A 13,401-nucleotide genomic window follows, 5' to 3' on the forward strand; every position below is an offset into this window, starting at 1 on the left:
GAAAATACAACTCAAAAGATAATTGCAATGCTGAAACAAACTTTCACGTATAATGATAAGGATGTTATTTTGCCTCCTTACAAGGCTTTGATAAACTTCACTTGGACTATTGTGCACAGGTCTAGTCTCCTGTTTTCTGTTGTGATTCTGATATATATTGGGAGAGTACAAAGGAGAGTGTTAAAAGTGATATCAGGATTGTGGAATACTGATTATCAAGACAGATTGAGAATTTGCAGACACTAGCAAACAGGAGAAAGAGGGGAGATATGATTGAGCCTTACAAACTTCTTAAAGATACAGACAGGATTTCAAATGATGAAATTTTTCATTTTATGATAAAGGACAAGAGGGCATCCTTGGAAGCTAATAATGAAGGCTGCTAAGAAGGGGGGGGGGGCCTAGATTTTCTCTCTCTCTTAATAATAATATTTACTGTGGTATTTCGGCATGGCACCAATGTGATGAACAAATTCAGCAAAGATCATGGTGTCAGGCAATTTGAATTGTGAAATTTTATTCAGTGCAGTGAGTGTGCAATGTATTCATTGAGAAAATTAAAGAATATGTGGAAGGAAATTGAAACTGGAGAGAGAGAGAGGGAGTATGTATTAAGAGTTTCAAAAGCGAGTGTCTGTTAGGATCAATGGTAAGATGGAAAAGGATGTTATTAATGTTGAATGTGCAGCCATGGAAATAGAGAACAAAGTGGACATTAATAAAGAATCTGCATGCTTGAATGATATACTTCATAGGACAAAGTGCAAAATTGAAAAATTGCAGAAGTGACAGGAGATTAGCAGGGATAAAAAGAGAACTAAGCAGGTGGTCCAAAGGAATAATAAATACCGACCAAACAAATAAGAAAAACAAGTATAGGAGAAAATTATGTATGCAGACTCAATGATCAGGAAAGTACTTAATGAAAATGTGACAAAATCGTGTTTCCCAGGTGCAAAAATTCCCAATATTAGTTATGCCTTCTGGATGCAAAAAAGGTAAGTCAAAGGAAATTATTGTCTTGTTTGGTATAAATGATTTGAAGTGAAGTATTCTATGAGAGCAGATGTAAAGGAGTTGTTAGCAGAGGCAAAACTGAAGAGTGAGAAAGTGAAGTTGTAAGTCTCCAACAACACTATGATACAGGCAAACCGAGGAGGAGGGCATGGGTCTATATGTAGATTGTGCAGAAGGAATGATGTAGAATTTGTTGATCTGTGGTCTCTGTTTGACTGAAAAAAGGATTTTGCACGATGCTGATGAACTGCAACTAAGTGATTTTGGTGTTAGGTGTGTGTGGTGAGATCTTTGTTCACTAAGCATGCTGAAGTGCAAATTCAGGAAAACTTAAGCAATTAGGATGGAAGCAGGTGGGATTGTGTGAAGGCACCCATGAGGTAAGTGAGTGTGACAATGATCGAGTGTGGAATCTAGTCTCTCAAGCAAAAATATTGAATAGGGTAGTCAATTCAGGAAGTAAAAGTGGGTGGGGGCCTAAAGGGACGCTGCAGTTTCTATACATCAATGCCAGAAGTATCAGGAACAAGAGGGAGAAGTTTTTGGCATTGGTTATTGCAACCTTGCCAAAAGTTACAGGCATTAGTGAGACTTGGTTAACAGCAGATGATGTAGTTACAGGGATTGAATGTGAAGGGTTTATTATCAGAGAAAATAGGATGGGGGGGGGGAAGAGTACTGCTGATGATAGCAGATGAATTGCAGTCAAAAAAAAAAAAAAAGGCAACAAGCAGGAAGGTGGCTGTACATTTGAAGCAATCTGGTGTGAGATTAAGGCCAGTAAGACAAAATATACAGTTGATTGTTGTTATAGGCCACGGAGTTCCACAGATGATCTGGAGGACATGCATCATCAAATTAGTATGAGTACAGGTCGATTGATTATTATGGGAGACCTCACTATGGAGATATAGACTGGAAAGAAGAAAGATCACATGGCAGGAAGGAAATAGAATTTATGCACCTACCATGAGATAATTACTTAAGGAAGCATGTGATGGAGGGGGGGGGGTAAAGTATTGGACTTGGTCACAGGATCAGAAGAGCTATCCATAACCAAGGTGGCCACATGGTCTTGACTTGGGAGATTGCAAAACGTGAGGAATATTCCATCAAGAAGAGGTATATGTGGAACTACAAAGCATGTGATTTCACAAGCTTAGGAAGAAGCTTAATTCTGTGCCAGGCATAAAACACTGCAGGGTAAGGATGTTAGTAGTGCATGGGATATAGTTAAGGGATAAGTTTCATCAATATAACATAGACAAAATATAAGTAGTTTTATTTATTCTTTCTTTTACTTATAGCATAAAAATAAAATCTTTTTGAATTGCCTGTTACCTTTAGCCTGCAAAGTAAATTTCCTTTCATACTGTAACTTTGCTTTCCCTACAATGCTTAACTTTTCTGGCCTACAGTTTATATATTTCATAACTCCTCTCATTCTTGTTCTCATGATATTTCTTCCATATTATGTTCTTGTGAAAATCTTGCCTAATAAGGTTACACATTCATTTCACTCCCAACCTATTCGTTCTTTGAATTCTAGGGACACGTTCAAATAAGGCAACATTTATGCATATTAGGTGGTCATCATAATTATTTTTGTCATAATATTTGGACAATGAAATATTGAAATTGCACATAATGATTTAAATTCTCTTTCTTTCACTCTTGATGTTCACTAAATTCTTTCTTCTTCTCTCTCTTTTACATTCCTTAATTTTATATTCCTTAAAATAACAAATGCAGAAACCAATTTAGTGAGGTAAATTCAATAGTTTTCACTAAACATTGTCTTCTCTGGAAGGCTTAACTATTTTTGAATTAATTAGTGACTTTCCAATCTTTCTTTTCTTTTTTTTCCCCTTCTAACTTTCTATTTTTCTATTTATCTATCCTCCATTCCAGTTCTTTTTTTTTAATTTCATCTTTCTGATTTTTTAATTTTCTCTTTCTTTCTCTATTCATTTTTCTTTCTTGTTTATTTACTCCCTCTTCTTTTTATTTTGTAGTTTCTCCATTTTATCATTTTTATTTCTATCTTTTCTTCTTATTGTCCTCACTTTTATTCTTTAGTTTATTCAGATACTTTCTTTCTTTCATACAAATTCTCTCTCTCTCTCTCTCTCTCTCTCTCTCATTTTTCATTCTTCCTTCCTTATTGATAAGATAAGAGACTTCCAAATAATGCAGATATTGGCTGAAAGTTTATTTTTCTTGGTTAGACTATAATAAATTTAGTTTAATCCTTTATCCAAGTGTGAGCAAACAAAGTTTGCACCTGAAAATATCTTCAGGACTGAGGTAAGGTAGTACAACACCGGGAAACTCGCAGCAAAGGTGGATCAAACTCTCTACTCCTTGTCTGAGTATCTCCCATAATGCACAGCACATCTCCTTGCAGACATGTATACTGCTATGCATTAAGGGCGAGGGGCCACTACCCATACTGGTTTCGACCTCTATTGAGGTCTCGTCAGTGGGAGCCAGGCCCAGAGTGGAGATACTAAGGCAGAAGCAATAGGAGAGGTCATCCTTACCTACAGGAATTGCCAAAAGATGTGCCACCTTATTATTAAATTACTCTGGATTTAGAGAAAGATGTTGAAAGTTTATTTTTCACTTGGTTAGACTATAATAAATTTAGTTTAATCCCTTATCCAAGTGTGAGCAAACAAAGGTTGCACCTGAAAATATCTTCAGGACTGAGGTAAGGGTAGTGGTATGGGTAGTGCTCCCCCCCCTTAATGCATAGCAGTATACATGTCCGCAAGGAGATGTGCTGCGCATTAAGGGAGATACTGAGACAAGGAATACAGAGCTTGATTCACCTTTGCTGTGAGTTGTCCGGTGTTGTACTACCTTACCTCAGTCCTGAAGATATTTTCAGATATTTTTGTATTTGTTCTTCGATAGCAGATGCCCAGGATCTGTCGCAGGCATTGCATTTAGAAGACTTCGAGCTTGTTCAGGTCTGATGTAAGCAGAGTCCATGTTTCTGCTCCATATATGAGGATTGGTATGATCAGTGTCTGGAAGAGGCGAATTTTGGTCTTTGTGGAGATGTGGGCTCTCTTCCAGAAGCACCATTTGAGTGAAGGCTTTTGTTGCCTGACCAATCCTACTGTTGACTTCAGTGGTGGATGCCACTTTCTTCTCTTGCACAAGTGACCCCAGATATTTGAATTTATGGACCTGCTCAATTTGGACACCATTAAGATAAACATCAGGCTGTGATCCATCTGTGGTCATAATTTTAGTTTGTCCACATTGATTCCTAGAAAATACAGTTGGGCGATACAGGCAATGTGGTAAAGAATATCAGTAGCCTCTGCATCTGTGTCACAAATATGGTGTTGTCATCTGCAAACAACAAGTCAGTCAGAAAGTTGTTTACACTGTACTGAACTCCACATCTACCCTTGTAAGCTTCTCTCATAATGGTGTCAATCACAATGTTAAAAAGTGGGGGGGCGGGAAACGACATCTCCCTGACAGACTCCAGTTCAGAGACAGGAAAATCCTCAGATAGCTCATTTCGAATATGTACACTGCTGAACCATTGTATGATGCTTTGAGGAGTTGGATGATCTTCAGTTGCACATGCTCATTTTCTAACGCATTCCACAAGGCAGGCCATTGAACAGTTAAATGCAGACTGTTCAATGCAGAACTGTGATAAAGACAATCACAGTTCACTTCCCATATCCGATTCTTGCTTCCATCAGTTGGTGAATGGCAAATATTTGATCATTGCAGGCCCGATGTGACCTGAAACCTGCTTGTTCCTCATGGCTGGTCTGTTTACAGTACTTCTGCACTCTTGCTTGTATGACCCCCCCCCCCCTCATGAATACTTTGCCAATGATTGAAAGAAGGCTGTCCAGGCTATCACCTTTCTTCATGATTGGTACGATGATGGCTTTTTGCTGGGATGCATTCTGAGCACTAGATGCATGTCAGAAGGACATGGAGCCACTGTAGCAAGACATCTCCTCTGGCTTTGATCACTTCAGCAGTGACTTGATACACTCTGGGCACGCACCTTTCTATTCTTCAATGATCTTATTGTGATTTTCACTTCTCAACCACTGGTTCACCATTGAAGAATGGATTCTCTGGCAGGTCAATGGGTGGCAGTTCAGGTGGTTGCCCCTGGAGTAGGTTGTGGTTATAAAGCTGCTGGAAGAATACCTTCCACCACTGAAGGTGGTGCTCAACAGGGGAACTAACAAAGGTGCCATATACCTTCTTGATGTTGTCATTTATTGATCTGATTTTACTACTCAGTCTCCTGAGGATCTAATTTATAGAGTCTGGTACTTCTTCCAGATCAGCTGCAACACTATTCCAGTAGGCTACACATTTTGCTTTTATCTTCCATCTAACCTCTGTGTTCAGTTGACAGGTCTGTTCGAAGTTGACATGCTTGACTCGTTTCCATTTAACTACCAGAACCAGATCCAGGTCAAAAATCCCTGGTTGTGTCAACAGCAGATAAGTGGACATAGGTGGTGGCACACACTCTACAGATGCTGAAAACTGCTTTTCTTCAGCATCTACGTCATCCAATAGCTTGAGTGTTTCAAATCTGTTCAATAAGGTAATTTGAAATTCCTGCCTGAGCACTGGATCCCTAAGACATGCCCAGTTCGGTTTGGCTGGTAAGGTAGGTGTTGTGTTTTGTCCGCTGCAGCTGCAGTTGTACTTTGGCATGAACAAGATAGTGGTCGGAACCACAATCAGGTCCCCTCCCATTGCACGAACATCCTTGAGCGATGATCAGAATCGAGAATTGATTAAGATGTAGTCCAGGATGGCTGAATCCTCACCAGCTGGGTTATGCCATGTAAATTGATGTTTGCAAGGGAGGTGAAAGTGGCTGTTGCCTACAAACAGGTTGTTTGATGCTGCGAAGGGCAACAGGCACAATCCATTGTCATTGATCTTGCCATGACCAAATCTGTCCAGTGTTTCTTCCCATCCAGATCTGTCTGCACTAATGTGGTTGTTGAAATCTCCCACCAGAATGGTCAGCTTGGTCTGCAGGATCATATCCAGTGTGTGCTGGAGCTGGTTGTAGAAGTCATTCTTTGCTACATCTGGGCTGGTCTCAGTTGAGGCACAGGTGAAGAGGATATGAGTCTTAATTGTGCCGTCAATGGTTAGAATGGTCAAATAATCCGAAACTGGCTGGAAGATTGTCTGTCCACTATAAAGCTGACACCAGCTTCCTGTTTGTCACCACCAGAGTAGAACAGTGTCACTGTTCCATCAGTCCCTGGCAGCCTGGATGGTCAGTGTCCCAGAGTCTGTGAGATGCATTTCAGATACTGCAGCAAGAGATTTTGCATTTTGACATTTCCATGGCAATGATTTCCTTAGTCTGACATGGTGTCCAGTTCTCACTTTCCATGTATCAATGCAAATTTCCAAATTTGGGGGATAGCTTAGTTCTTTAGCCAGTAGTCCACTTCTCACCAGCACCCCGGGTCCCACAATGCTAGCACATCAGCTGCCCCAGATGTGGAAGCACAAGTGAATGCGTTTGTTTGTATTTCCATGTGTTTTTTTGCCTAATGTTCCTGGTTTCACAGTTCTAGTCACCATGGCAAGGTGAGCCTCCTCCTTTGGCAGCTGGGCTTGGTACTAACGTTGGCTTTGGTTGTCCCTTAGAATATTACTCAATAAAACGGACTTCTTATTATCAACAGAACCCAAATTATTTTGCAATTAATAACATGGAAATAATATTTTTCATTATAATTTGGAAACATGCATATACTATTGTCATAGAAAACACAGTAATTCTTTAGGAATTAAAAAAAATAATAATAATAAAGAATTCTCATTTCATAATATTTTATTAGCACTACTAATACTTTATTTATCTTCAGCATATTATATTTACCAGTTTTTCAACTTGATATATAATGAGGTGGCCTTATCATAATATTGTCCTTTCTCATATAACAGAGCAGCTTCACTATATTGCTAGAAATACAAAACAAGAAGCATGATATATTCATTTGACGCAATTTGGTGTGAGATTGAAACTAGTAGAACAAAATATACAGTTGGGTGCTGCTATAGACCAGATGATGGAATAGATGGTGGAGATAATATGCATAAGCAAATAGAAGAAAAGAGTGGAAGGAGGGTAATTATTATGGGAGATTTCAACTATGGTAAGACTGATTGGAAGGAGGAGAGGACACATGGGAGGAAGGAAATGGATTTTATGCGGTTATTAAGGGAATTGGATTTTATGCAGTTATTAAGGGATAACTATCTGCGACAGCATGTAATGAAAATACTAGGGTTCAGAGAGTGCTTGACCTAGTAATTGCATCTGAGAATTTGGCTGTAATGAATATGACCACGTTGCCACCAATTGGTGAGAGTGATCATAGGGCCTTGACTTGGGAGGTGGCTAAAGGTGTGGAATTTACAATTAAGACAGGGTACATGTGGTAAGTATGACAAGCTTAGGAGTTTGATTGGTTCAGTGCCATGGAATGTAAAAATGCAAGGGCTAGAAGTTGATAGTGCATGGAGGGTGGTTAAGAAGCGTTTGCAGGAGGCAATGGATGACTGTATACCTAGAGTTCGAATAATAAATCAAGTAGGGGTTAAATGGATGAATAACGCCATTAAGCTTGAGCTGCAAAAAAAGAAACAACTGTGGAGGGAATTTAAGGAGAAAGGTGACCGGCAGGTACATGAACGGTATAAAGCACAGGCCAGAAGGGTAACGAGTGTGGTAAGAAAAGCATAAGTGGATTATGAAAGAACATTAGCCATGCAGGCTAAAGAGAATCCCAAACAGTTTTTTCGATATGTTATAAGTAAAAGAAAAAATGTATATGGCAGAATGATTTTAAAGAATGCCGATGGTAGGGAGGTAACCGAATCAGCTGATATAGTGGAATTACTGAGCGAGCACTTTGCAAGAGTATATCATCCAGGTGGTGACATTGCAGGAATGAATATCAACTTGCAGATATTTCATTTCCAAAACCAATTGTTACAAATGTAAATTACTTTGGGAGCATAAATTATATATTTAGTTTAATCCTTTATCCAAGTGTAAGCAAACAAAGTTTGCTCCTGAAGTATCTTCAGGATACTTCAACTTTGTTTGCTTACACTTGGATAAAGGATTAAATAAAATATATAATTTATAGTCTAACCAAGTGAAAAAACTTCCATCAACTTGGAGGGTATGCTTATACACCTTACTATAAAATAGTAGTAAAAGTATAGCTACTTTTAAAAGTATAGCCCGGTCTGGTTGGTCGAGTGGGTAGCATATCCGTTCTCCAGCGAAAAGGCTGCGGGTTCCAGGATGTTTGTGATTGTCTATGAAAATACTAGTGGTGGTGGGGGTTGGCGGTAGATGGCATTGGTGTAGATGATGAAGGTAGTTACAGTTGGCGGAGTGGTGGATACGAAGAGTTGTAGAGTAGGTGCCCTCCCCCCAATGAGTCTTTGGACTCCCTGGAGGTGTTATGTAATAATAATAATAACAATAACTTCAAAAAAATGCCATTTGTCAAACTAGAAGTAAATATAATTTTCAAGGTACAGTGATTTCTTCAATGTATTACAGGAAAATACCAAATAATAATAATAATAGGATTTTGTTTTTCATTGAGTGATAGTTTCAGAACAAAATATTATTTACCATGTTCTATGTTTTTTAAAAGATAGTGCACATGATTATTTTCTCATTATTTCTGCCAAATGAACATTGGAAACAATAACATTAACTGTAGTGGAGTTGCAACCATTATGATCTTTTCTTAGAAAAGTGAACTGAGTTACATGGAATTTCCTCTATTAGGAAATTTCAAGTAAACATTTTGATTGTTTCCACTTGGTTATAGATAAATATAAAGATGGCAAGAAATTATATTCTTGGTTTAATCCTTTGTCCAAGTGTAAACAAACAAAGTTTGTGTGTGAAGTAACTTCATGACTGGGCAACTCATAATACTAATGCAGCTCATAATAATAATACAGGTGATACTAATGACTTTGCATCACTTGCCTTAGTATCCCATAATGCAAAGCACATATCCTTATGGGCAATGTATAATGCTATGCATTATGGGAAGGTTCGCTACCTAGACATCTATCTCTAATCCAGAGTATTTTAGTAATAAGGTGTGACATCTTTTGGCTACTTATATATGGAAACATGACTTATTATAATTATTATTATTATTCATGACACCTCCAAGGAGTCCAAAGACTCATCGCAGGAGGACACCTACTGTACAACTTTCCATCTCCACTACTACACAGAACCTCTACTACCAATCACCTACATCAACGGCCATCTACTGCCCACAACCACTAACACCACAGCTAGTATTTTTTTGTCTGTAAATTGCTTGTGTTCTGAAGGGCCGATTTGTCTGTATGCAGGATGAAAAACCCGAGTTTCCGGGAGAAAAACTTTGGTATCACTTCTGGGTCTGGCTCCCACTGATGACATCTCGAATTTTGACAAGATAAGTACTTTGGTTTTCTTTCATTTGTTTTATGCTTTGATTTTATTTTACTTGTGCTAGTGGTGGTTTTGCCCACACTAGCACTGGTTTTGTTTTAAGGTAAATATTAAGATGCTGGTATTGCAGTCAATATCTGCATTACAGAATTACTTTTCATGGTATCACGGCCACCATTTTAAAGTAGCTCAAATAGAGCATTTGCTGGTGGTGTAGAATTATTTCTACATCACGGGATTATTTAATTCTCAGTTTACAATTGTTAGTTTTTTTCCCCTTTCCTAAAATCAATCGCAGAGGATTTAGTCCGTGATAACGGTCCCTATTACTCAAAGGGTGCGAACTCTAGGAATTGAAATTCCAGGATGTGAAGAAGCGAGAAGGGTGACTAAGGTTTTAAAAGAGATAGTGCTAATAAGATTTATTCTTTCACCCTTTAAAGTGGAAAGAAATATTTAATTGTAGTTAAAGATATGGAAACATGGGACAAACTATTACAGCATTTTACTTTCAAAGGCTGTACAGTTATTCCTGTAATGGTTGGGAGCCAGGTAAAAACAGTAAAAATCAAAGGATTTCCAAAGGAATATATAGAGAACAGTAATGAAATTATTATACAGACATACTCGAAATGGAATAAATCAGTAACATAGGAAAGGGTTCATCGGGTGAAGATCCAAACTGGTTTTCTGGTGATGTCACCTTCATAATGGATACGAAGATGCCAGTGCCAAATTTTGTCAACGTCGGTACAACCCAAGTTATGGTAAACTATCCCGGAGTACAAAGGCAGAGTCTGCTTTGTGGTTCATATGTTCACTTGGGTGGTAAATGCCCCAAATCTAAATGTATCAACTGCATGAAGATCGAACATATCGCTAATCAGTGTCTAAAACACTGTCAGAAATGCAAACGTTTTGAACACCACATTAACAGCTATCCTTTTGCTGAAAGATTCGGAGAATTGGTAGAGCCAATTAGAATACTGTATATATCAGAGAGGCATAATGAAGAGTTCCAGATCTTCCAATTCAGTCTAGTAAAGATGGTGCTTTTAAACAAACTACACTCGATAAAATACAAAAAGGGCATGCCCAAATCAGCTAGAAATTTGCCCCAAAATTCCAGAACTGCAGGAGCTACATTCCCAGTGAAATATGAATGGAACAACATCAATTGAAATTATCAATAATAAACCTAGTATAACAACTGAACAGATACAAGACAAAATGCAAAATCATGAAACTGTTCTACAAAGAAAAACTAGAGAAGAAACAGAAAAGCAAGTAAGACAATCGAAAGAACTTAATATGCAGACAAGATCATCAAAGAGGAAAGATGAATTAATAAAAAAAAATTAGGATAAACAAAAAAAATTAAAAAAAGAAGCTACATCTCAAAGAAAAGAAGTAATAAAAAATGTCAAGATGGAGAAGATTGCAGATCCTTCAGGCTCAGAAAATTTTATAGACTATGAAGAACCATTTCATGCTAATAAAGGGAAAGCGAGAGATGCAATTAAAGAAAAAATAATAAAGTTTACTGATTCAAAGTTTTCTCGGTATACGATTATCATCTACATTAAAAGAAAATAACTAGCTTCCAAATCCAGAACAATAGGAATGAAACTGAAATAATGGAAAGCAACTGTACAAAATTGGAAAACAGTTTACAAGAAGTAGGCTATACATCTGCTCCTTTACATATTGAAGAGCTCATCAAATTCATCCAAAATCTAGAAGTTAAAGACTTACCAGTAACACTTCATTAATTGTAGTAACTCCTTTCTGCATGCCTCATTAAATGTACGAGGATTCCACAGGCAAATTAAACAAGAAAATTAAATTAAACATTAAACTACACCATAATATCAGATTTCTGTTTCTTCAAGAAACATACTTATGCAGATATAAAAAGTTTAACAGATAGATATCCACTTCTTTCTTATTGGAGCTTTGGAAGATTTAACAGAGTAGGAGTTCTTATTGTTGCCCCCCCCTACTCCTTGGTTCATTCTGTAATATACAAACTGATGCAGAAGGGATAATCTTGACAATAGACTGCAAATACAGTGGATGTGTAATAAGGTTTATAAATTATTATTATTACGTGACACCTCCAAGGAGTCCAAAGACTCATTGAGGGAGGGCACCTAATTTACAACTGTCTGTCTCCGTCCACCAAATACAGTGAACCGCACCATCAATGCCATCTACTACCCACTACCACCACTTGTATTTTACAGACAATCACAAACATCCATGCCCATGGTGGGATTTGAACCCACAGTTTTTTGGCTGGAGAGTGGATATGCTAACCACTCAGCCAACCAAGCTGTTTGTTTATGCTCCATCCAATGGAACGATTAGACAAAAATTCTTCCAAGAATTGGAGCCATATTTATATGGTAACCACTACAACATAGCAACTGTGAACTGGAATTGTATTGAAAACTCCATATTAGATAAAATAGGACATCCCAGGAGTGGAAAAGTGGATATGCACAGTTAAAAACATGTCTCAACAAATGGGGAATTCACAATCCTAATCTCAAGGCATACAAATGTATGAATCAAGGTATTGGTACATGTCTTGATCGAATTTATATCTCTTCTTCCTTTATAAATGGGATAATTCAGATAAAACATCTTAACATCAACATGTCAGATCATAATCCAGTTCCACTGCATGGAACAAGTAGAGATCAGTTCCAAACAATGGAGACTTCCACAAAATTTTCCATTGATATTTTCAACCAAATTCCACAGCCTCTGTTTAAAATTGGAATAATGTTACCTGGAATTGGGATATGTGGTTAAAATTCAAACAAGCAATAAAACAGAATATGATGGAATGGGGAAAGGGACAGGCTTTCCTCAAAACAAAAAAGTTGAAAGACCCGTATAAAGAGAGAAGCTAGTTCGCAACAACCAATGCAATGGTAGAAACATCATTAGAAAAATTAACACAGAGATAGAATTGGAAAGGCAGAAACAAATAGAAGAAAGAAATTTTAAGATAAGAATACAGCAGCACCTAGCAGATAGCCCTTCAGCTGCATTCTTCGATAGACAATTCATTAAATTCTGCAAAGAAAGGACTATCACTGAAATCTGCATTGATGGAGAAGACATGTCTACCACTGAAGACATCATTGACTCCTTTCAAAAACACCACAAAAATCTGTTTGAAGACAATAGTACTGTTGGAAATTATAACTCTTGGAACATTAATGGCTTTCCTGTTCATATCCAAGATAGGCTTGACAGACCTATTACAGCATCTGAAGTATGGCGTTCCTTCCGAGCAGTAGAATTTAATCTATTTCTGTTACATGATCTAATCAGCTCAGTTAATACAAAAAAACAGTTGATGGCACTGCTATCAGTAGGCTGTGCTCAAGCATTTGATAATGTCTGGCATTTCTTTCTTTTACATATCCTCCAGCAAACTGGTGTAGGTAAGAAGCTGCTATCTGTTATCAAAGGAGCTTATGCCAATTAAACCATCCACCTCCTAGTTTATGGGTTCCTATCAGACTCAGTTAAAATTAGAAAAGGAGTCAAACAAGGTTGCCCCTCTTAGTCCACTGCTCTTTGCAATGGTTTTTGAACCTTTGTTATGTTGTGTATTGTCAACATAACAGTTCCTTCAACCAAGAGGAAGATAAAGCATTAGCGTATGCCGATTATGTAGTGGGCACTTTGAAGAATAATGATTCCATATATATCTCTTTTGGTATTTTGGAAAAATTCAGCAAGATCAGCAGATTAACTACTAATCCAGACAAGACAAGACAAAATTAAAAGGTTTTGGAAGTGGAATCTTGATGGCATTCCTTTTGGACTAACCCATAAGAGAGAAT

At 37.7% G+C, this 13,401-nt stretch overlaps 1 protein-coding gene across 5 annotated transcripts in view; it reads right to left on the bottom strand.

The window, feature by feature from the left end:
- Oseg6 (intraflagellar transport protein Oseg6) overlaps nt 1-13,401 on the bottom strand; it is a 745,559-nt gene that overhangs the window by 226,288 nt on the left and 505,870 nt on the right. For all 5 annotated transcript variants that reach the window (XR_016549279.1, XM_090403102.1, XM_090403101.1 and 2 more), the window contains one exon: nt 6,932-7,014. Coding sequence is in view for 4 of the 5 variants with exons in the window: in XM_090403102.1 (XP_090259228.1) it covers nt 6,932-7,014 (83 nt within the window). In the remaining variant the exon portion in view is untranslated. The remainder of the gene's footprint in view (nt 1-6,931; nt 7,015-13,401) is intronic.

The sequence above is a fragment of the Typopeltis vanoorti genome, chromosome 13 (genome assembly GCF_054136105.1).
Source record: "Typopeltis vanoorti isolate ZY-2024b chromosome 13, IOZ_Tvanoo_1.0, whole genome shotgun sequence".
Classification (NCBI taxonomy): Eukaryota; Metazoa; Arthropoda; class Arachnida; order Uropygi; family Thelyphonidae; genus Typopeltis; species Typopeltis vanoorti.